The sequence below is a fragment of the Hoplias malabaricus genome, chromosome 15, assembly GCF_029633855.1.
Source record: "Hoplias malabaricus isolate fHopMal1 chromosome 15, fHopMal1.hap1, whole genome shotgun sequence".
NCBI lineage: Eukaryota > Metazoa > Chordata > Actinopteri > Characiformes > Erythrinidae > Hoplias > Hoplias malabaricus.
Window position 1 is genome coordinate 18,293,966 of NC_089814.1, and position 24,293 is coordinate 18,318,258.

The 24,293-nt window shown below is 35.8% G+C and overlaps 2 protein-coding genes across 5 annotated transcripts in view; one reads left to right on the forward strand and one right to left on the reverse strand.

The window, feature by feature from the left end:
- The first annotated feature begins 1,256 nt into the window (after positions 1 to 1,256).
- Positions 1,257 to 9,092, forward strand: timd4 (T cell immunoglobulin and mucin domain containing 4). Its single transcript, XM_066646187.1, has 7 exons — positions 1,257 to 1,625; positions 1,953 to 2,291; positions 3,282 to 3,350; positions 4,979 to 5,073; positions 7,207 to 7,318; positions 7,410 to 7,443; positions 7,520 to 9,092. Exons 1-7 carry the CDS (start codon positions 1,568 to 1,570, stop codon positions 7,599 to 7,601), a joined length of 789 nt encoding a protein of 262 aa, XP_066502284.1. The 5' UTR covers positions 1,257 to 1,567; the 3' UTR covers positions 7,602 to 9,092.
- Positions 9,093 to 11,519: 2,427 nt separating this feature from the next.
- LOC136667955 (uncharacterized) overlaps positions 11,520 to 24,293 on the reverse strand; it is a 48,533-nt gene continuing 35,759 nt past the window's right edge. Inside the window, exons 28-43 of one of the 4 annotated variants that reach the window (XM_066645145.1) lie at positions 23,536 to 24,182; positions 22,981 to 23,084; positions 21,888 to 22,031; positions 21,544 to 21,705; positions 21,352 to 21,447; positions 20,388 to 20,537; positions 20,157 to 20,290; positions 19,446 to 19,642; positions 18,917 to 19,149; positions 17,670 to 17,741; positions 15,959 to 16,233; positions 15,004 to 15,125; positions 13,526 to 13,752; positions 13,267 to 13,424; positions 12,129 to 12,232; positions 11,520 to 12,044 (exon numbers count right to left, since the gene is read on the reverse strand). In XM_066645145.1, coding sequence (XP_066501242.1) covers positions 11,752 to 12,044; positions 12,129 to 12,232; positions 13,267 to 13,424; positions 13,526 to 13,752; positions 15,004 to 15,125; positions 15,959 to 16,233; positions 17,670 to 17,741; positions 18,917 to 19,149; positions 19,446 to 19,642; positions 20,157 to 20,290; positions 20,388 to 20,537; positions 21,352 to 21,447; positions 21,544 to 21,705; positions 21,888 to 22,031; positions 22,981 to 23,084; positions 23,536 to 24,182 — 3,118 coding nt within the window. In that variant the 3' untranslated portion in view covers positions 11,520 to 11,751. Of the gene's footprint in view, positions 12,045 to 12,128; positions 12,233 to 13,266; positions 13,425 to 13,525; positions 13,753 to 15,003; positions 15,126 to 15,958; positions 16,234 to 17,669; positions 18,213 to 18,916; positions 19,150 to 19,445; positions 19,643 to 20,156; positions 20,291 to 20,387; positions 20,583 to 21,351; positions 21,448 to 21,543; positions 21,706 to 21,887; positions 22,032 to 22,980; positions 23,085 to 23,535; positions 24,183 to 24,293 lie in introns of those variants that run through there. The other 3 variants (XM_066645144.1, XR_010795451.1, XM_066645146.1) reach the window with 3 other exon arrangements.

The following is a 24,293-nucleotide window of genomic DNA, read 5'->3' on the forward strand; positions in this document are numbered from 1 at the left end:
CTATTTTACTTCCAAACTCAACTGGAATTTATTTATACATTCATATAAAACTGCAACTACTTATAGAAAAAAACAAAAATAAAAAAATAGTCATCGTTATATTTGCTTTTAATTGCTTCCCTGCACAAAAAATAGATTATAAAACAGCTTCCAGAGAGAAAAAGCCTAAAACCTGCACATTTGCTCTGCAAAAATGACACATTTAATCATCTCATATCTTCAGTCACTGGTATGAGCTTGTTTGAGATATACCTCAATATATTTTCTTTGGAAGTTGTGGCTTGATAAAACTCATCATGTGCTGCACGTTTAGCTCTCACTTTTGCTAGCCGTGCTCAAATGTGCTTAGCTCATTTACATAGTGCACCCTGGAACAGCTCCACACCCCACTTAGGGAACCACTGTGCTAAACTATGTAAAAGATTGTGATATCAGCAATGATTCATAAGACCCACAGCTCTAGAGAAGAATTTGTTCATGTGTGTGACTTTAGGAAAGAAGTTGTGGGTGTGTTTATCAGTCCAGGACAGAAGTTGTGTGAGTATGTGTTTGTAACTTAGGAAAGAAGTTGTGTGTGTAGGGTTGTGATTCTAGGAAAGAAGTGTGTGTGTGTGTGTGGTTGTAAATTTCTGAAATATGATGTGAATGTGTGGAAGTGCTGGCTTTGACCTGAAACTTCAAGGGAATTATTTAAAAGAGATGATATCCAGGGTGAAGTCACAGGCAGAGATAACCATGTCAGCGGTTATCTGGCCATTGTGCCTCATGACGCTGTAGTTTTAAATGTCTTGAAGCAGACTATGTTCTCAGCAGTCCTGCTTATCCACTGGAGTTTATATTGTTCTTGTGAGGGGGAACAGCCTAAATGAGATGAAGATCGACTTTCTTGAATGCGGAGAGGGTTTCTGTTGCTCTACTAGTGCTTGGAAGCTCATTCCACCAGCGTGGTACCAGAGATGAGAATAGCCTCTTTATCTTCAGGCATACAGTTAGAACATCCTCTGCTTTACCTTTATGGCAATAGCAACCATCATGTTCTGCTTCTACTACAGGTACCTGGAACATGAGGGAATTTTGTGTGTTCTGCAGGAGACAGTTGCTGCTGTACCAGGATGTTTGCTGTGCCATTTACTTTCTGTTTGCCGAAATAATTTTAAAAAAGTTCCTGTGACAAAATTGTTTTACAACAAAGAAAAATAAACTTTTTCATTAAATCGTGAACTCTCAATGGAAATACCAGGAGCTTAAACAACATTTTTTAAGTGCTAGGCTTTGGTTTGTCAGTGGAAACGAAGCTCATCTGTGGAGCTGTCCAGCTGTACTGAGACATTAATGGAGCCTGTTTGCTTGAGCGTAGCAACTGTTTTACAATGGCACCATTTTCTCTTCAATCCTCTTCTACAGTTGAGGAGAGCAGAGGGGTCATTGGCCCTGTCCTGCTGGAGATGTCACAGACTGAGCTCTGTAGAACACAGCTGTCTATTCACAGTGTTGTTGTCATGCTGCAGTCAGTCCCCAGCACACAGCGCGGCCTCAATGTCACACTTCACCAGCCAACCTCGTCCCAATGGCTGCTTCTCATACTCTGAATTTGCTTCATTGGATCCTTCTCCTCTCCTTCTCAGGTAAAAAATAACTTCTAAATTAACTTTACAGAGGAAACAAAAAGTATTTTAAATTTATTGACAAATGTCATCCGGAATAATTCTGGACTGCTTCTTTTGGTTCATTTGTTATAAGCTACAATATTTGTGCAGTATTAACAGCAGCTGCTATTTTCAAATTCTGTCAAAATTGCATATTTTAGGCCAAGCTCCACTCCAAATTGACAAAGGACAAAAGAAAATAAAACCCAAATGTTGCAGGCATGAATTTTAATGTGTGCCCAAACTTTTGCTTGTGGCGCTGTTTGCTTTATTTGCACTAAATTTACCTACCTTCTTGTCCCACAGCTGCCAGATGGTCAGTGATGGGGTTTAGAGTGACCGAGGGCAGCACCGTCATTCTCTCCTGTCATTACTCTGTAAAGCAGCAAGGCCTGAGGCATGTGTGCTGGGGACGGGACTGTGGCACTTTCTGGTGTAATGACATCATTGTACAGACGGATGAACATGGCGTCATCTCAAAGGTCTCGGATAGGTACAGACTCATTGGGGATGTCCTCTCGGGACAAATGGACCTGGGTATCCAGCGGATACGAAGGACAGACAGTGGACCTTACTGCTGCAGGACGGATATAGATGGGTTTTTCAATGACAAGAAAATGACTTACACTCTAAAGGTCATGAAAGGTAAGAGCTGTTGTTCTGTCATCAACTGCAGATTTTAAAGATCCTTGGTTGAAATTAAAGGGGACGTAAAATGAAAAAAGGCACATTTTCAGTGTTAATCCAGAGCTTCTAGCTACTCACTCCTGGGCTCTCTGTAGTCAGCTGTGGAGGAACTACTGAAACAGATTTGTTTAGACAGGGCAAACAATGCTGTGTTGTTTGCTCCTTGTGTTGTTTTGATTAAAGTATGTCACATTTGTTTTAATAAAGATCACATAGAACTGTGATAATGTAAAAAAGGGGGTATAATGGTATGAAGATTTTCAGCATATTTAATCAGTACACATGTTCCTCCATTCTCACATAAACAAGGGTCCAGCACTGTAATTATAGAGACTTGAACAACGAGGAGGGATGATTCTAAACTGTTTGCTCTCTTCATAAAATGTAGCACAATATCACAGTATAATTTTGTACCATGTTTTCAAACTTACGCCAACAACATATAAAACGCACTGGATTGGAAAACTCCAATTCCCCAAATTAAGCTGCACATGAACTGAGTCTTCTTTAATACATGTCCAAACCTTTGTAGACAACATTATAATGTAAAATCAGCAAGTTTATCAAGACACAAATATTCAGTTGTGAACACAGGGTTTGTATAATCTCCACAGGACAGTATACATATACATCTAGAGCAGCAGCAGATAAGCTTAAGAACACCATACTCTATACACCATACAAGCCTAACAAGACCTACAAAAAGCCCCTAGAAAGACCCCCAGCACCTTTGGAATAATATGGAGTGATGTTTATGATCCAAAACTAATCATCCAAAGTCAGGACCTGAACCAACATCTATGTAATGTTTTGACAGATGTGTAACACTTGTACTGCTGCAATGGGAAACAAACTACCTAGTAGTAATTGTTATTTGAATAAATCCAATTGTGTGTGAAATGGCCGAAAGTCTAGAAATTAAAACTGGCTTTACTTTTATTTTTAAAGCCCCAACAACAACAGTACCTCCGACTACTACTACACTTCCCAGCACAGAGCCACCACCAACTCAAACAGGTAATGAATGGTCTTGATCTATTCAAGTCAAGTAGTCATATTTGAGTCAGCTAATTATTATTTATAAAAAACATACTGTTGACAGATCCATATTGACTGCTTTCATACTGAATGTCAATCAAGTCAAGTCAAATGAGTTTTATTACCAATTCTGTTTATGTACAGGACATACAAAGGATTGAAATTACATTACTCTCCTCTCCAAGATGTAGTAACATTTAACAAAAAATAGACTAAATTTAACTAAGCTAAGTATGTAAATATATGAAAGTGAACAAACAGAAGACAAGTGCAGGACATACAATACCAGCAGCTCACTGATAGACATACATGAGACAATGGGACATTGACTGAAGACAATAACCTGATTTGGAGGTAGGATAATGGATGTACAAGGCAGTGTAAACAATAGTGCAAGATAATCGTATAACAACTAAAAGTGAACAAGTGCATACCGGTTCTATTGAAAAAGTCACAGTTAGGTCTGGTGAGGAGCTTAAGTGAAAGTACCAATATAAACAGAACCGGTGCCAACAGTAGTGCAAATACGGGGATATGAAGCCTGGAGGCTGGTTAAAGTGGTTGAGCGCCTGCCTGATTTTCAAAGTCACAGTTGGGTATTGGTGGTAATTGATGAGGTTGCTGAGTAGTGTGTGCGGGGGGCAGAAGTGGGAGGGGTGGCCAGAGCAGGGAGAGAGTTCAGCATTCTCACAGCCTGATGGATGGAGCTATCCCTCAGTCTGCTGGTCCTAGCCCTGAGACTACGCAGTCTCCGCCCTGATGGCAGCAGGCTGAAGAAGCTGTGTAGCGGGTGGGTGAGATCACCCGCCAAGCAGAGGGCTTTTCGTAGGAGGTGGGTGCTGTATAAGTCCTGAAGGCAGGAGAGAGAGGTACCAATGATCCTCTCAGCAGTTCTCACAATACGCTGGAGGGTTCTGCAGCAGGATGCTGTGCAGGCCCTGTACCACGCAGTGAAACAGCTAGTCAGGATACTCTCGATGGCCCCCTTGTAGAAGGAGATCATGATGGGGGTGGGAGATCTTGCTCTTCTTAGCTTGTGGAGAAAGTAGAAACATTGGTGAGCCTTCTTGGCCAGTGATGTTGTGTTGATGGTCCAGGAGAGGTCCTCTGTGATGTGCACACCCAGGAACTTGGTGCTGCTCACCCTCTCCACAGCAGTTGATGGATAGAGGGGCATGTTGTGTGCGAGTTCTCCTGAAGTCCACAACAATCTCCTTGGTCTTCTCAGTGTTCAGAGAGAGATTGTTGTGTTTGCACCAAGAGGCCAGCCGGTTCACCTCGCTCCTGTAGTGTATGAAGAGGTTGGAATTGTGTGATGGAGAGCAGTCATGGGTTAGCAACTAAACACTAAACAGTCAGTATTTTCCATAAGCAGTTTATAACGTCCAAAGAAATATAAATAAGCATCTTTAATTTACAACCACTTGGTTATTACCTGAAGTTTTACACCATGTCTTAAAATGTCACTGTTATGTCATGCATCATAAAAACAGCTGCCCAAACTTTCCTGTAAAATGTCACATGCCACTGTGGTCAGGCGTCACTACCGAGTGAACAGATACCACAACAACAATCAAGCATCAATCTGAAACTTCTCTACTCCACAGTGTCTCATCTCTCAGTTCCACCCAGAGAAACCCTTGAGTTCTCAAGACCTGGCATTTACAGGCAAAACCTAAGCATGCTGAACTTGGGGGCTATGGTGAGTAAGACATGTAATTTAGTCACATCCTCTGCTTCATGGTCTTACAAACCACTGAATTAATGCATGGGTTATGTTGTAGGAAACTTGGTTTTAGAAGATTGCTACATTTTTTTAATGCAAGTACTATTACGTTTTATGAGATTTTACTTAAGTACAAAAAAAATTCTAGTCGAGAAATAGAACATATTTACTTTTTTTAATAGCAGGAGGGGGATCTCTCCTGTTGTGAAAAAATGACAAGGGGATGAAAACCTCTAGCTATTTTTAATTAATTTATTACTTTAACAAATTTAAGTGCATTAAAAAAATGTAAAACTTTTTAGGTGTAGTTTCCCATACAACAGTTAATGTTGTTCAACCCCAGGGAATGGAGGTAGGCCCTCACAAATGAAGTTAATCATAAGCTTGTCAAACATTTCCTGTGATACATTTTTTGGCCGCACATACTGCCATCACTTATTTTTACTTGCTTGCCATTTCTGGTGATTTCCGGATTTCACCTCAATGCGGTCACAAAGTCACTGAAGGCCTTCGGTTTGATAAATATCTTAGTATGTAAATCAATATCATGCATATTAAACACAGGATTTCATGTTTACCTTTATAGATAAAAGTTTTTCAACAAGTTTTTTACATTTCATAAAACATGCTCACAAATATGCCTGAAGTTGTTAAAGTGAGAATTTAAAAAATAGTGGAAGATATGCCTATTCTAATCAATATCATTTTCACATTAAAAGTTTTTATTATTTTTTTTATTAAACAGTGTTGAACATATGCCTAGTCAGTGTCCTGCCCTGTGAATGAAGAGACTCAAAAAAAAACAATTCAAAATTATTTGCCCTCTACATAAATTGCAGCACAAAATATGATGATTCATTTTACCCAGTGTTCAAGTTATCCCCCTAAAATTAGTCTCATTTGTTGCTGTTTCGTTGCCTCTGTGCTCAGTTTCAGTACTCAAAATACGTAATGTGATAAATACAATACACTTAATAGGAGCAGAGGCATAGTAAATCACGGGCCAATAGAGGTAATTTAATTCAGTACAATAATACCAAACAAGCAATAGCAATATCATGCACCAGTGTATTTATTTATTTTTGGGCTAATTTGAGTAAAGCCACTTACTAAACCATGTAAAATTATTTTTCACTTCTAATGCAACATTAAAAGTATTATTTAACTTACATCTGTATGTTTGTGCAGATTTATTGTCACATTTTTTATAAGCTGCTTCAGTCTTTCAGTCTTTCTGGGCAAACACAGCTTACTGCACAATAAAGCTGTTGCCCGTCTTGCAGCTGAAACCTAAGTGGTCCCATAAATATGCCCAAAGCTTCCCCAAATTTCCTTCAAATTCAGTTCAGGAGAATTCAACTGAGTTTCCCTTTCAGCTACACCACTGCTGTCTAACTTGTCCTTTTCCATCTTTCTTGTGATTTTGTTCTTCTGTCCATCATTTACTGCAGTACTTTCTAGAGCAATAAAACAAATAAATAAAAAACACAATAACGGATATGATTTAAAATGTAAAAAAACACTTTAAATTTCAAAAGTCAAATTTCAAAAATCATTTTTTACAAGTATTCATTCATTCATTATCTGTAACCGCTAATCTAGTTCAGGGTCGCGGTGAGTCCAGAGCCTACCTGGAATTATTGGGCGCAAGGCAGAAATACACCCTGGAGGGGGCGCCAGTCCTTCACATGGCAACACACACACACAGACACTTTTGAGTCACCAATCCACCTACCAACGTGTGTTTTTGGACTGTGGGAGGAAACCGGAGCACCCAGAGGAAACCCACGCGGACACACCAACTCCTCACAGACAGTCACCCGGAACGGGAATCGAACTCACAACCTCCAGGCCCCTGGAGCTGTGTGACTGCGACACCTACCTGCTGCGCCACCATGCTGCCCTTGTTACAAGTATAAATACACAAAAAACAACTCAATAACTGGAGTAAATGTAATTTATTTTACGTCTGATCTCTTGTACATTTAAGCCAATGGGTGTAACAATAAAACCTTCATATTGTAAGGAAACTTGAGATAATGAGCAATTATATTTTAATGCTTTTCAGCATGTGTTTCGTATTTCATAGCTCTCTTTACTGTGTTGCAGTCTGAGGAGGCAGTATCAAGCATCACTCTCCAGATCAATATCCCTGTACTATCGCTTTCTCTCAGTCTGCTTCTGCTGCTGCTGGGGGCACTGGCTCTGCTGGCCTTCAAACGTGTGTATTACACACAATTTAGCTTTGTGTGTTTAATAATTAAAGTTTAAATGTTAGACCTAATGTTGTGTTCTCATTTGATTACTTGCAGGTGGGTTTCATATGAAGGTGCTCAAGAGTGGATGGTAAGTAATGAAAACCTAAGAAAGAACTCATAAGTCCCTGTGTGTAAAAAATACTAAAACAATATTCTTGTTTTAGCTTTTCCAATGAGCCAAGGCATATCATTTATGAAATACGGACCAGGAGACCGGTGGAAGAGAACATTTACACCCTGGACTAAGACTACAGCAGCTACACATACTTAGCTTAGCTACATATATTTAGTTTTAATATGTCACCATAAGTATCAAGGGACGTGCATATACATATCCTATATCTATTTGCCCTAGTGTTGTTGTGATGCTGGACATAACATTATAGACCACTGCCAAAATGTATTTCACAGCTGAAGAGTAGGTCAGCCTTGCTATTTAAAAAAAATATATATATATATATTGTTGTTGTCCGAAGTAAAATATGTATCTCCAAATTAGCAAATTAAAATAGAAGAAAAAAATTCAGTGGAAGTCAAGATAAATAGGTTTTATTTCAAGTAATTTTGGAGCATTTATATTTGTCCTTTTATGATGAAATTTTCACACTGTTAAAGGCAGATGCTGTGTTCAAATGATATGGTAAACTGAAAATTGACAAAGATGAAGATACTTTTTTTAACTGGACAGCAACAGTATATGAAAAGGTCACACTGTGATGGCAGTCTGGATCAGTCTCTAGGACCACATAATAAACTGCATCCCAAAAATAGTACACTGCATTAAGAGGTGTATTCATTAGTATAGTATGACAGGTGGTTGGAGATGCAGATTTAATGTCATGTAATCAAGATTTATGAATCAGACTGGCTCAGGAAGGTCACTGGCTTCAGCTGTTTTACATTTGCTGGTAGCCTCCATTATTCCAAGGATGTGAATGATGTATATTTTGTATTAAATTTTCATCAGTAAAACTCTCAAAATTATTATTAATTTAAAGTTGTTAATGTGATATTAATTTGTAAAGCTGCTTAGTTGCCACCAAATCTAAACACATACCTCTGAGATTTGAACTGTTTTTCAGAATTCAGAGACAGGTTCACATATATATTTTTGCCAAAATGCATGTCAGGTTAAACTCACACCTTAACAGACTAGACCACAAGTTCAGGAGCTCTATTATAAAATATCACAGATATTCAATTAAATATTGCCTGCTCTCACAATCCACACATGTTGGTAAGTGGCCTGGCCATACAAAGTGAGTGTTTAAGGAGATGCCCTGTGATAAGAGTGGCACTCAGTCCAGGGCATGTTGAAAAAAACATGAGCAATGAGTCTTTGTAGGCTCCAGCCCCACTGACACTCTGTACTGGATAAAGTGGGTACATAAATGTATTAAAAGAATGAATAGACAGTCCATCCCAAATATGGCAGTCTAAAATTGAGTCTTTTTTTTTTTTTTTGAAGAACAGTGCTGTCCAGACTTTAAAACAGTTTTGTTGGTTTCTCAGATTTTTTTCTTCCTTTAACTAATTCTCCTGTTGAAAGCTTTCTTTGTTTATAACATCATCCTTATTGTAAAATATATATAAAATGTGAATGTTTTTGTTATGTTTATATGCTGGGGTATTTTGTGGAAAGTAGTACAAGTTCAAAAGTTATTACTGTAAGAAATGAGGTTAATATCAGCTGTACAGTCTCTCTATATACATAATGTCTCTTAATAAAAAGTGCAATATAACCACACAATTATTTCAAAACATTTTGTTTTGTATAATATTTAACACTTTATAAAGAACATAATGTACATACATACAGAGGATACTATCGGAGCACTGGATCAAAGCAGATTCAAGCAGATGAACTGGTACTGACTGGTTTCGTATCGCCAGACTCTTTCAAAATTAACATGGCCCAGCACCACCTACTACTGCAGGAAAATAAATCGAACTGACTTTCAAAAAGGCCAATCACAAGCCTGCAATTTTGACATGAAAGAAGGAAGCAGTCTTTACTATTCAAATCAGACCAGTGGCAGAGCCAATCAGAACACAACTGGCAGAATCCTGACAGTGAGGCTAAGTTAGTGCATTTACAGTATATGTAAACTGGACTCAGTGATCTTGCTGTTTTCAGTGGGAATATCCTTTGGTCAGTCATGTTACTTTCTGATCAGCTTCTCATGCAATGAACAACCAGCCTTGTGTCAGAAATGGCGCCCTATTCACTATTCCCTATATCAGCCACTCTATAGTGTACTATTACAGGGGACTAAATTCGGGAGAGTATTGAACTATTTTAGACATCACCTCATGCAGTTTTCTACCAAACAATGGTAAGGATTATGGGTAGTGCTAGTGTACATGAACTGTACACTACTTTTTGCAGTGCATTGTGGGATTGTTTGAGTGTACTGCAAATAGTCCGCTATGTTTTTGGACAATATTACAAAATGGCAGCAAACCAATATAGTGTACTATATAGTGAATAGGGCACACTTTAGGACACAGTGCACAAAGCTGACAGGCGTGAGGACACAAAGGGATTTGAACAGATGATTGAATGTCACACAAGAATTACAAGTCAATCAAAGGTTATGGGAAATAAGACTTCCTAAAACAAACAGCAGCATATGTCTGCCATGTAATCATTTTCATTGCTTCAGCTGTTCTACAAGTGTGTATAATACAAATTTTAAGAGATTTTTTTTACCCTGGCAGTGTTGTGAGTCACAGCTTTATCACATCTGTCTTAGGCAGCCATTATAACCATGTTGCTCCTTTAACAGACTGTGATAGGTATTAACCACTGTATACTGAGAACACCCCACAAAAATATCCTGTTTTGAAGAAGCTCTGACCCAGTCGTCTTCCCACATGTTGGTCTTTGGTCTTCAACTAGCTATGATTTCTTTTGCTTCCAACAATTCAAGATTTGACTGTTCACTTGCTCACTGATATATTGCACCTTTTTACAGTTGGCACAGTTACAAGATAATGTCATTCCTGTCACCTGCCAGTGGTTTTAATATTGTGGATATTTTTCAGAACTTAATATCACTGGCCCCTACCAACCTAAATGAGACAACTGTTGGATCAAAAATTTGTTTTGCACAATACCTTAAAATACAGGGTGGGCCATTTATATGGATACACCTTAATAACATAGGAATGGTTGGTGATATTAACTTCCTGTTTGTCGCACATTAGTATATGGGAGGGAGGAAACTTTTCAAGATGGGTGGTGACCATGGTGGCCATTTTGAAGCCAGCCATTTTGGATCCAATTTTTGCCTTCAGATGACCCCAAAGATAAAAGTCTAAGGGGGTCAGATCGGGAGATCTTGGGGGCCATTCAACTAGCCCACGATGACCAATCCACTTTCCAGGAACCTGTTCATCTAGGAATGCTCTGAACTGACACCCATAATGTGGTGGTGCACCATCTTGCTGGAAAAACTCAGGGAACGTGCCAGCTTCAGTGCATAAAGAGGAAAACACATCATCATGTAGCAATTCCGCGTATCCAGTGGCCTTGGGGTTTCCATTGATGAAGAATGGCCCCACTATCTTTGTACCCCATATACCACACCATACCATCAAGATGTGCAGCACTTGAAACTACAGATACTGGAAGCTTGTGCTAGCATTTCTCCTGCAGTGTTGCTATCAGTGTGTGAAGAGCACTTTGAACACATTTTATAAGAGGTCAGAAACTTGTAAATAGCTCATTAAAGAATAAAGTAACCAAGCACACCATTGTATTTCTTGTGAAATTCCCAATACGTTTGATGTGTCACATGACCCTCTTCCCATTGAAAAAACAAAAGTTGGATCCAAAATGGCCGACTTCAAAATGGCCACCATGGTCACCACCCATTTTGAAAAGACCCCCCCCCCCCCTTCCATTTACTAATGTGCCACAAACAGGAATATCACCAACCATTCCTATTTTATTAAGGTGTATCCATATAAATGGCCCACCCTGTACATGTGATAATATCATTAAGAATGTTCATACGTGAGCTTGTTATTTCAATAAACAATTTCAGGGGCAAGGCATTTTGCTGTGGAGCAACAAGACGGAAAAAAATGCCATAAACATAATGACATAAAGCTTTAGAATATATTGGAAGTAAAATTTATTTTAGTATTTGTTGTTAACCTTCTGAAAGCATAACAAAATAACAAAATAAATACAAAATAAATAAATATTTTTAAAATCACCCAGGGATTTGATACAAGGCACATTTTCCCAAAATGGTGACATTAAGTACAAATAAATCTTAACAAGAACCTCTTATAACATCTCATTATGGAATTTCATAACAACACTAATGTACATTTTTACTGCTATCAGTTAAAAACTAGTCATTGTGAAAATGTGCATCCAGTCCTACAACTTTATATTAGAGCCTCTCTCCAGCAGTTTTTTCATGTCATTAGGATAGTATGAACCAGCTTCATCAAATGAAACTTTGGAGAGGAAAAATATGTCCACGTAGTCTTGTGCAACGACTGTATCTCTGCAGAGTTCCTGCTTTAGTAGTAAATAGACACCCAGTAATGCTCCAGCTGAAAGATCTTCATTAAATTCTGTTCCAGCTTGGTTTGAACATACCTTGACTTTGCCAATTATTAATAAATGCATGCCTTCACCTCTATCTCCTTTTCTTTGAATATATTCACCTGGTATACAGAGTTATAAATTCAGCAGGTGGTCATTAAACACAGAGAAAGCAATGATATTTAAGGATCTGTGTATATTCTTACCTGAGATGTAACTTCTTAGGATCATTTTGGTTGAAAGATGGCGTAGAAAGATGTTTGAAAGGTCATTAAACAAATCATGTTTCTTGAGGTGACTCATGGTTATTCTAATTTTGAATCAAAATAATCCAAATCACAATACAAATATAACACAAAGAAAATAATCATTTTCCCTAAAAACCTGTTATTATCAAGTTGGTCAAAATTAATTTTCCCATTTGATCAACTCACTGTCAAAAATCTCAAAATAGCATTAACCATTAGCGTAATGCACCAATTTAGCTAACTAAACACAATACATTTTGGATGAGTAATGACGTTGTACTAGTGATAAATTTAATTAATGTATTTAGTGATGTAAATTAAAACAAATATGACACGATGGCAGTGCCAGGATAGGGCATCAGTCCATTGCAGCGAATCAAACACACACACACACATACTGTCACCTATGGACACATTTGAATCACTAATCCACCTACTGATGTTTTTTTTTTAATTGTGGGAGGAAACCAATGCAAATATATATTATTTGTCTCATGCTGACAAACTTAACGTAGTTAACAGCCATATTCAAACTATTTTATGTTCTTCAATGGTTCCCCAGTATTCCCTGCCAGTTTCTGGCATTAGCTTGCTTAGACTCATCTAATAACACCATGCTACTAAGATGAGATGGGAGACAAGCACATGCTTCCTCTGAGGAACCTAATACTTTCCTTGCTTTTGAATGCCACATGAATACCCCACTATTATGTGCTTGAAAAACACCAGTTGTCACCAGGTCTGTTATGCAAGCTAAGATGCCTGCATTGACTAGCATCATGTTATGTGATGAAGGGAGAATGAGGGCCATCCTGTCGACCCAAAGAGAGCAGAGAAACTGCTCTCTTGGACTGCTGACCTCAGATGGCTGGTGCACAATCCGGGATCAAACAGGCAATCCCCTAATGTTCAAGCAAGATACTATGGCAATATATAACTGACTCAATAAAAATTACGTCAATATAAAGAAATAAATGCGCCATCAGAATAAACTTAATTACACTATTTACTATTTCATGCTCCTTAAATAGGCATCAGTGTTTCTTTTATGATACTTTATGACTTATTGTAGTTTATAAATGATTGCAATATTTACCTTGAAAATATATCAGCTTTCATACAGTGTGAGAGGTCTTTGAACATAGTTTCTGAATCTATCCCTTTTGTGCGTGTCCATCTATAGTTGTAAAACTGGATGACACGATTTTGCAGTGGAGATGGAATATTCTGATCCATCATGTAGGTTTTTATGGACTGCAATTAAGAGTCACACATATGAGATGCTTTTGGTTATAGATTGCTGGAAAAACAATGTAGATACATATGATTTGAGGTCATTCTACTGCTACAACTACCTGTAGTTTCTCCTCATAGGTAGCCTGGCGTTCCAGCCTGTTTGTTTGTGTAGAATAGATGTGTCCCATATTGTAATTCACATGAAGTTTAGAAAGAATCATTAGAAATATGATAAAAATAACCTCTCCAAACATTTTCGGACCAATATCTCCATATCCTGCTGTAGTGTAAGTAGTCAGTGTCCAATACACAGCATATCTATAAATGTCAGGATACAGATATATCTCTAAAAAACAAAAAGAAAAGAATGTATATGAATATGCAAAACTATGCAAATATATTTTTGAAGCCATGTGACTGAAGAAGAAAGTCTGCTTCTCTAAAAATATTTAAGTTTGTGTAAGTTTTACAAGAGAGATAATATAATTTCAAGCATTTCCTAGAGCTGCACATATAAGCCAGGTTTTATGCAGGCTAAATATTCAGAAAATCTACATTAAACCTTAAAAATTTGGGGTTACCAACTCATTTAACGTTTCAGCTGTAATGAAGAATTTTAAAAAGGGAGTTATTGCTTTGATTCTTTGATGTTGTAACAGCCTCTGTTATTCTGGGAGGGGTTAAGACTGTGTATAATTGTCAATCACAAAGGCCAGTCCCAATCATCACTAAGATATTGAAATGATGAATAGAGGAAAATAATGTTAAACAACAGGTTATGGTAAGAGTCTACTTTCCTTGTCTCAGTAACTCATTTTTTTATTTTAGACCATGAGTGCATTAAAAGAGAACATTGTTTAAATTCAGTTTTTATGCTGAGAAAAATGGAGGAATTACCAATTCTTAGCTATTTTGGATTTAAATGCAGTGTTCATAATTTCAATCAAAAACACTTTTTTTTTTGTTTTCATTCATTGTCTGAAACTGCTTATCCAGTTCAGAGTCGTGGTCTGGTCTAATTTGTTTTACGTAGCCCCAGTATCTTGTCCAGCTAGGTTTTCTCTCTCTGCTCATGGCAGGAAAAAAAGCATCTGGACGTTTTAGACAACAAACAGTCTGAGATGAGGATATTGCTCTACTCCTGTTCCAAAGATAGGTAATATTCACTTATTTTTGCTGTAGATGGAACATACTCTAAATTAACTATTTGAAAGTAAACAAATGCTACAAAACTAAATAACTTGAGTAACAAATGAGTTTCTGTGATGATTCAAACAGTGAATAAAACTTTAGCCAGCTTTAGCCATCTATAAAACAAAAGCTGACAATGTTTGAGCATGAACAATGAAACTCCTTTTCCAGTAAAGTTGTGATACTGGTGTGTAAGTCACTATATATAAAACACTATATATTAAAAAATATACATAAAAAAGAGACAAATTGGCAAATACTTTTTAAGAAAATAATCAAATATCACAGCTTCCACAAATGTTGCCTTTATTTTATTTTCAATCATAAAATAGGGTTTAAATGCACATTACTGCATATACATTGCATGTCAGAAAATGTGGTTTGTATACAAACACATGAAACTTACCAAGATTTTGCACCCATGTGTTGATTCCAGAATAAATCACAATTGCCACAAAACACACCGCAACACTGTGCACAAAAAATATTGTGTTCACCAGGTTCTTGATAATCCTGAAGCATATGAGACTGCAAAAAAATATATAATAATAATAATAAAATAATTTATAGTGTATGCAACTAACTAAACTAGTTAAATAAATAGATGAATAGATCAAAGGTCACAGTTTTTCCTGATTTCTACAGCTATATAATTTAAACTATATCACAGTTAGTTCAGAACCCATTGACTGAGAGACATTCCACTAGTGCCAATATTGCATGATAATTACACTCTGACCAAAGCCCTTCAGGTATTACTCTGCAAAAACAACATATAACCTAGCAACAACACCAACACTTAGAAGCCAGGTATGGTGCCTAAACATTTTCAATCCACGTGGAACTGGTTCAGCTCTGAATAACACAGCCATTTTTCCCATCAAAACTGGTGCAAAGGATCAGCTCCCTGGAGTACAACCAAGGATAAATAATCCTGAACAGAACCAGTTCAAGATCCACTGAAATGGGCAAAAGGGAATGTGTGATGGAATGGAACTACTTTACCTCGTGGAAGGTTGATAAACAAATCTTTATCTTAAAATCTAAACTGTGGTTTAATCACAGTAATAAACTCAAGGTTTATGCTATAATATGATATACAGGCCCTGGTTACTGATCTTCACAATCAAAGCCAACAGACAAGCAGATCTGTGCCAATAGCTTACATTATAGCACAAACCTTGAGTGTATTATTGCTTAAATATTTGTTTGAAGGCCACCACAAGAGAGATAATAAAAAGCATAGGGCATTCAAAAAGGCATTTTGCATCTCAAACCTAGAATGGCTGTGCACACTATGCAAAACAGAAAAGCACTGGGTTAAAAACTGGGTTAAAATAAATGTTTGGAAATGAACATACTTTGTAGTTATTGACTGCTCTTCCTTCCACATGAACACTAATACTGTTACAATGCGTAACAGGTGACAAGACCGGACATGAACCAAAAGAGGCAGGAATGTCATTGGTGCCATTTCATTCATTTGATACAAGACGGTGGCTGAATATGGAAAGGAGCAAATAACATCGTAGATGTATCCTATTTTCCGGTTCATGTAGTGCCGAGACACAGATTTATAGTCTGAGATGTATGAACCATTATCATCATAATAACCAATGTGGAATTTCAGTAGGATCTTAAGAGGAAAGAAGAAACAAAAAAACATAGTCCTGCTTGTGAACATGCAAAAATTATCCCCCTGCAACAGTGGAACAGAACTTTTTAATTTGTATCTCCAACTAATACAACCCCTGGCAAAAAGTATGGAATCACCAGTCTCTGAGGATGTTCCTTCAGTTGTTTAATGTTGTAGAATAAAAGCAGATCACATATATGACAAAAAAAAAACTAAAGGCATTTCAAATGGCAACTTTCTGGCTTTAAGAAACACTAAAAGAAATCAAGAAAAATAATTGTGGTAGCCAGTAACAGTTAGATTTTTAGAACAAGAACAGGAAATAAATTATGGAATCACTCAATTCTGAGGAAAAAATTATGGAATCATGACAAACAAAATAACATACCAACACATCACTAGTACTTTGTTGCACAACCTCTGGCTTTTATAACTGCTTGCAGTCTCTGAGGCATTGACTTAATGAATGACAAACAGTACTCTTCATCAATCTGGCTCCAGCTTTCTCTGATTGCTGTTGCCAAATCAGCTTTGATTTTCAACTGGATTGAGATCCATGATTCCAGTTTCCTCCCATTTGTTTTGTTGTACATTTTCTTTTTTCAAGGCATATTGCTTTCATATTGCAAGTTTTCTGTCTTGACGCTTTGATGTCTTCCTTGGTCTACCAGTATGCTTGCCTTTAACCACCTTCCCATTTTGTTTGTACTTGGTCCAGGTTTTGGACACAGCTGACTGTGAACAACCAACATCTTGTGCAACACTGCATGATGATTTACCCTCTTTAAGGAGTTTGATAATCCTTTCCTTTGTTTCAATTGACATCTCTGGTGTTGGAGCCATGATTCATGTCAGTCCACTTGTTGCAACAGCTCTCCAAGGTGTGATCACTCCTTTTTACATACTAACAAGCAGCTTTAATCTGATGCAGGTGTTAGTGTTTGTAATAAAAATTTGCAGGGTGATTCCATAATTATTTCCTCAGAATTGAGTGATTCCATAATTTATTTCCTGTGCTTGTTCTAAAAATCTAACTGTTACTGGCTACCACAATTAATTTTCTTGATTTCTTTTAGTGTTTCTTAAAGCCAGAAAGTTGCAATTTTAAATGCCTTTAGTTTTTTGTCATATCTGTGATCTACTTTTTTCTACAAAATGAAACAACTGAAGGAACATCCTCAGAGACTGGTGATTCCATAATTTTTGCCAGGGGTTGTAGTCTTGGATTATGTTATCTGAATCTTAAGCTTTACCTGGTTGATTTTTTTATTTAAACAAATATGTTTTAAGAATTTTCTTATTTTCAGACAGGTTAAAAAAAGGTAAATTGTTTCTAAAATGGTTATTATATTATTAATTCTGATTATGGTATTATTCATTATTAAGCAGTGTTTAGATAAAGGCATAGAAAATCGTAACACATTTTTATCACTTACCTCAATCATTTGGAAGTACTCTATAATCATAGTGAATAAGTAAATTCCTTTATCCAGATCAAAAACTGTGGGCTACAGTAAGAGGAAAAAACATAACTGGCAAAAATAACAAAAGCATGTGAATCACTTTGGCTGTATTTAAATGTATTAAACAATTGAAGCATATTTATGCTCTGTAATTATTTCAGAGCATAAATGTAATTTCATGTTTATTATAATTTTGTATGAGCAATGTGTTATGAATATAGTACAATAACCTATATCAACTTGATCTATTTACATACATATTTTAGTAACCCATAAATGTACCTCTCGTTCCTTAGAATTGCCTAAAAAACTGTACAATTTCCAAAATTTTAAATTTAGACACAAGTTCTCCTCTTGGCTTAGTACATACAGTGTCAAGAAATTACAACCCCATTTAAAAAAAAAGTGAGAAAACTCTTTTTTAGTTTCCTTGAAACTTCATTTAACTGATAATAATAAAAGATTCCAATATTTTCACTGTCCAACGTCTGCCTCTGGTAAGTGATGCCTGAAACACTGCAAGAAAGAGTAGAATCCATCAAAAATTTTAGCCATTGCAGGCTAAGATTTACAGAGCCACCCAGTCAATCAATCAATCAATTAGTTGCAGATATGCAAGTGGAATTTTTGCCTATTCTTGCTTGCTTTAATGGGCTATAATAAGTATCAATGGTTTTCTGAAACAGACTCTCGGCCCTATGTGGCTATACTTAACACAGTGGCATAACTGATCCTCATGCAATGCTCTCTGAGAGCTTGAAGGTCATTTACATTCAACAATGGTTGCTTTGGATTCCATAAATCAATTCACTATATTTTGGACAGTAGATGGTGAAACATTACTGGCAATGGCACGTGTTGAGAAATTTTCTATTTTAACTTTTCCAAAATTCTCATGCTGTTTACAATAATCCAAAGATTTCTGGAAATGGGTTTTTACACCTGGTGGATAGGGTTTTTTTTTTTTTGAGAAAATGTGGATAAAATTGTAAATTATCTTCATCTAGAATGTATATCTTACCAATTGTGCCCTAAAACTGATGTGAAAGCCTTTTTTGTGTAGAATCCCTGCAAACATTTTGGAACAATGCCTGCCCATCCTAATTTCATTAGTGAGGATATCTTTGCTTAAGTGGTGGAGTATAGCTTAGTTATGGAGTTTTACTTTATTAACATCACAATTCTTTTTTTGGAATCTTAATACAATTCATCATAGTTACCATATATGTTATGGCCCAGAAGCTAATTATTATCAGCAGACAAGATGAGTACTGATAAATAATACGCATAGTGTTCTCTGGGCCAACTGTTGTGTTGTGTGTATGGATCATTCTGTCCAGAACACTCATCAAGAAATGTGAAAAGTATTCAACATTCTGTGAAGGTAGTGGCAATGATGCAGGGCTTTCTATCTCCTCTAGGCATGCCACTGCATCCTCGTAGTCCTCATTGGCTGAAAAATAATTTCATAATACATAGTTACTTTTTTTTTAGTAACTATTCTCCTGCCAACCAACCCACCCCACACCTATAAAAAGGAGTTTCTACTAAGGCAAAATTATTTTTACTTATTTTATTATAATTGTTATTAGACATTTAATAGATTTTTTTTACATAAACATTTGGCTAATAATGAAAGACCGGAAATGCATGAGGATATATGTGTAAAGTTCTCCTAATTTACCTACAAAAGCCTCAAATTAATTTCAGTACATTTAGTTTGGTTTGAATATCTGAACTTCAACTTACATTCAGACTCTTTCAGGGAAAGTTTGTTTTCTGGTTGAGAAGTTGTATCCCCTGGCATTTGATAAATTCCCAAATATGATTGATCTTTCTTTAATGCAGCTGCCTCCTTAATTTGGTTACAAATGTCAGGATAATAACTTATGGTTTCATCAAGACCTTTCTTTGATAGCACATACAAGTCACAATTTGTTGCGGCCCTATAAAACAAAGCATTAAATAATTAATACATTTATAAATACACTACAACAAGCAAATATATTTTCATCAGTGTTTTTATTTGCTTCTCAATACAATGCTGACATTGTGATGCAAGTCCATTAGTAGAAAAGAGTCTAACTACATGTAAGCTATCAGATGTTCTCAGCAAAATATTTTTTTTTATTAAAGAGAAATTAGCTAAATAAATATTTTCATAATATATGTAATTGTGTGAGTGTGTCCTTTAGCATTTATTGTAGTTTCTGATCTTTTCTGGAAACTTGCGTGTATTTTCTGTAACTAGTTAATTTAATAAATAAGCATTACTTCAGAATAATCTACTATTAAATGAATTAGTTAAATAAAAAACAATATTTTCATTAATATACTATTATTATACTATACTACATTATACTATACTATTATACATTTATAACATTTTCTACATTATACAGACAATTATGTTGTAAATATTATATGGAAACACCAACTGTAACTCTAAGGTTCACTTACTTTATTGTAGTAGATCTTGGTTCGGCAAATAATAAACTATCTTCCCCAAAATATTGTCCAGCCCTCAGTTTGATGATAACAGTTTTTTCATTCTGTGATAACACTTCAACTTCTCCCTTGTGGATAAAATACATCTAACAGGGAAAAAAAGAAAAAAAAAGTTTATGTCTTTACTTTTTGTTTTATGTTTTCTGAGAAATTCTGACAAACAATTTGAAAATATACAATTACCTCTGAGCCAAATTCATCCTTCTCCCAAATCAGATCATTGGCTTTATAAAAGCGTCGTCGAAAATGTTGTGCTAACATTCGTATGAAGCCACCTTCAGTTTCCAAATAATCCATACTCTCTTTTTTCAGGGTTTTCTTAAAAAATGGTTGCTGCAGAAAACCATTTAGTATATTGAGAATGGCATACAATGAAAACTATAAAGAAAAAAAAAGTGAAAACTGATCTTTGCTGTATTTCAAGCTCGTGAGGAAAATATAAATCTGAATTTTCAATCACATTTTAGGTTTTCTTAGGAGGAAATGACTGAGATTTTTGTGAGATTATTGTTAGAACAGTTATACATTTTTACATTATTAAATTTTAATACTCCATTAGTTTCTTTCAAACCTGGTAAACTGCAGTCTTATTAAATAAAACATTAAATTCATACACTATGTTCATGTTACTGGTACTTCATGTCATTAATGCCAGCCTTTTCTATCCACAGCTGCCAACAGCACAAGTGGTATGGTCTTTAAAATACATTGATAACACCATATGGCTTCACATAGCTCTACAATATGACCCATGTCTAAATCTTCCAACTGTTCAAATTGCTTTCAAACTCTTCTACGAGGCATACTTCACTTGCAAAGATGCTAACAACACAACAGAATCTGTCAAAATGGAAATCACGCACCACAGAACTTTTTATAGTTAGTCAGGTACAGTAATAAGGTCCATGCTTGCTTATGTTACATGCTTAAATCACAAGTATGTCTCCACATTAAACCTACCCACCAAGTCTCATTCCTCAAAATCATTCATTAATCGTAATCGTGGTAAAATGTACAATTAATTGTGATATTGATTTGCACTCATATCACTCAGCACTAATATATATAAAATCTGGAATATAGTTCCCCACATGCACAAAAAAAAAATTAAAAATTACAGGTAATTAATAGTTAATTTTGGTATTACATCAAGCTTTCCTGATAAATTCCTCTCCAGGCATGTCAACTCCTGGTCCACTGACTCTTCTGTTTGTAATCTTCTCTTCATGTTTAGTCCGAATGCCTGGGGCAAAAAAAAAAAAAAAAGATAAAGCATTAGGAAAAAAAAGGAAATTGCAATTGATTCTGGCTGTGCTTAAAAATTAATAATCCATCCTACCTTTGTTATTACTTCAGCATAAATAATAGTTGATATATCACCAAGAAGAGATGATGGTAAGTACTTAAAAATTGTGTCTTGATCAATTCCTTTAGTACGTATCCATATGAATGCATAAAATTGCAAGGTATTATTGTACAAGTCGCCTGTTATGTTATTGCTCTGTTTCACACATGGAAAAAAAAGTTTATATTATATATATATATATATATATATATATATATATATATATATATATATATATATATACACACACACACACACACACACATAATACACGATGAAGCAAAAGCTCTTATACTTTTATATTGAAAGTAATAATTGAAATATTACAAGATTTATACCTTCAAGAACAATTTAATGCTCTCCATTTTTTCTGTAAAGGCAGTTCTTGTTGCATCAGCATTGGCCAACATGGCTGCCAGAGCACCTGATAACAAGCCACAATATAGTGCTCCCACTATCATGATGAAGATCATGACAATTTTCTATTAAAACAGCGATAAGAGGAAATACGTATGAGCGGAAAAGCTACTGAAAACACAATGACTGATCAGACAGTGTGAGATAAATATCAGAGAAGTACATGACATGCAAGAAATGTTTGTGTTTCTTTCAGCCTTCATTAAGGTGCCTGTTCAAATATAAATCTGCTACAATTTATCAGCTTCACTGGCTTCCAATTCACCTTATCAGAGAGTCTGGTTTATAAAGTAATTTTTTACCAGCTCTGGGCTTGAGGCCAGTAACGAAAGCACAACAGATAACAATGACAGCTAATTACAGTTATGAAAGGTTGTGAGAAAGCACTCTAAACACATAGCAAGTTAACGTTAGTCTCGGGTTGTGTCCCAAACTGCATACTGGTGCAATAAATAGTGTGTATATATATATATATATATATATATATATATATATATATATATATATATATATATATATATTTCTGTATGTATAGTTCTATAGTATGTTGTCTGGGACACAACCTCACTGTCTAATATTAATGTTAATCATATGCTGTTCCACACCATTACTGCCTTATCTGCATAGGAATCAATCGGCTTATAGCTAGCTAATATTTTGTGTACTTTGACTCAGCAAATATGCCCCCCACCCCAATATCAAAACTCAATCTTGACCATGACCAATCCCTGGAACCAGACTTAGGGGTAGTGTACAACATTGAGTGCATGATGGCTAGAAAGCCCATGTTAGCCAATTGGGCTTAGCCCAAAAAGGCAATGTAAAGGGCCACGTGGACCCACCACCCGATAGGTCTAGAGAAAAAATATGGTCCAATCAGGCACAGGATTTCATTATGATGGCATTAAAACAATATTCCATAAAATATGACTTATTCTACAAAAAAAAGTTTGAATATTATGTTGTTTTATATTTGAGATAATATTTTTTTCATATTTGACAACATGACCTTACCATATAAAACAAGTATGGATGAAGGTCTCCAAATCCAAAACCACACACAGTTGCTGTAGCAAAGTATAAGCTTATAGAATACAGCTCAAAAAATGTGTTAGTGGCTGAAAGAATACAATAAATACTTAGTATATTAGTATATTAACACATTTAACACATTCAAGGCATAAACACAGTGTCCATTGCCTGTTGCCACTGACCACATTTCTGCAAGACCATCTGAAGAGATTTTTTTTTTAATAATAAAAAACACTGCTGACCATTTTCAGAAATTCATAATTATCCATCACTAACAACATTACATAACATCTACCAGCTATAAGAACCAAAGTGGCCAACACAGTTATTTTTTTTTTTTTTGACTAAATATTAAGAGTTTTTTTTCTATTTCCAATATAAAATCTGAATACAAACATTTACAATATTTACAAATACAATAAACATGGTTTTATTGTTTTTACTACATTACATGTTTAATATAATTTTGTGGCCATCAGTCAGGGTTCAAGCCACTCTTAACATCTAACCATAATGTCTAAATTTTCTTATACATACCATAATTCATTTCAAATACGTTGTCCATGTGTGACACCCATGATAACTGCGTACAGTTGTGTTTAATAACAGGAAACAGGTACTTAGTGGTGTCACCATAAATGTCTGCTGCAGGGCACACTGATGCAAAAATGATGCAGGTACTGAAGTGCAGAAAAAACATACTATACAAAAAAAACTGCAGAAAAGTAAATATGTTTTTTCCTGCTGCATTTCCTGACTGCCAAAATGAAAATGCAAGGGGAACACGATACAGCTGCAAAATATGGGGGGCTCTCATGTAGGCATACAAATGTAATATTTCATTGTTACCATAAAATCCATTTTCAATGTCTGAGAACATCATAAGAAAAAATTCCCAAGGAAAGCAACTTATTAAATCCAAAAGAAACGCAGTTGTGATATAATGTCTTGATGTTTCTAGTGTGTCAAATATGAGGCAGGTGTCTTTATAAAATGCCAAATGAAAGCGGATGTATATGTCTACCCAGCAAGCAACAAGGAGAATGTAAGAAATAATCCAAATCTCAAATTTGTAATGTAAAAACGCAAAAAGTAGAGAAGAAATTATGCTGACAGTAACAGCTAAAATTACACGAAAAATTTCCCACTTTTCGTAAAGTCGACTGCTGGGCAGAATGGCATTTCTGAAAGAGAACAAAAGAAGATATTTTAGAATGAAAGCACACCAGTGGACTAAGCATATTTACACCTAAATTCCTAAAGTTCAAAATTGTTAAATAACTGATCAAGCATAA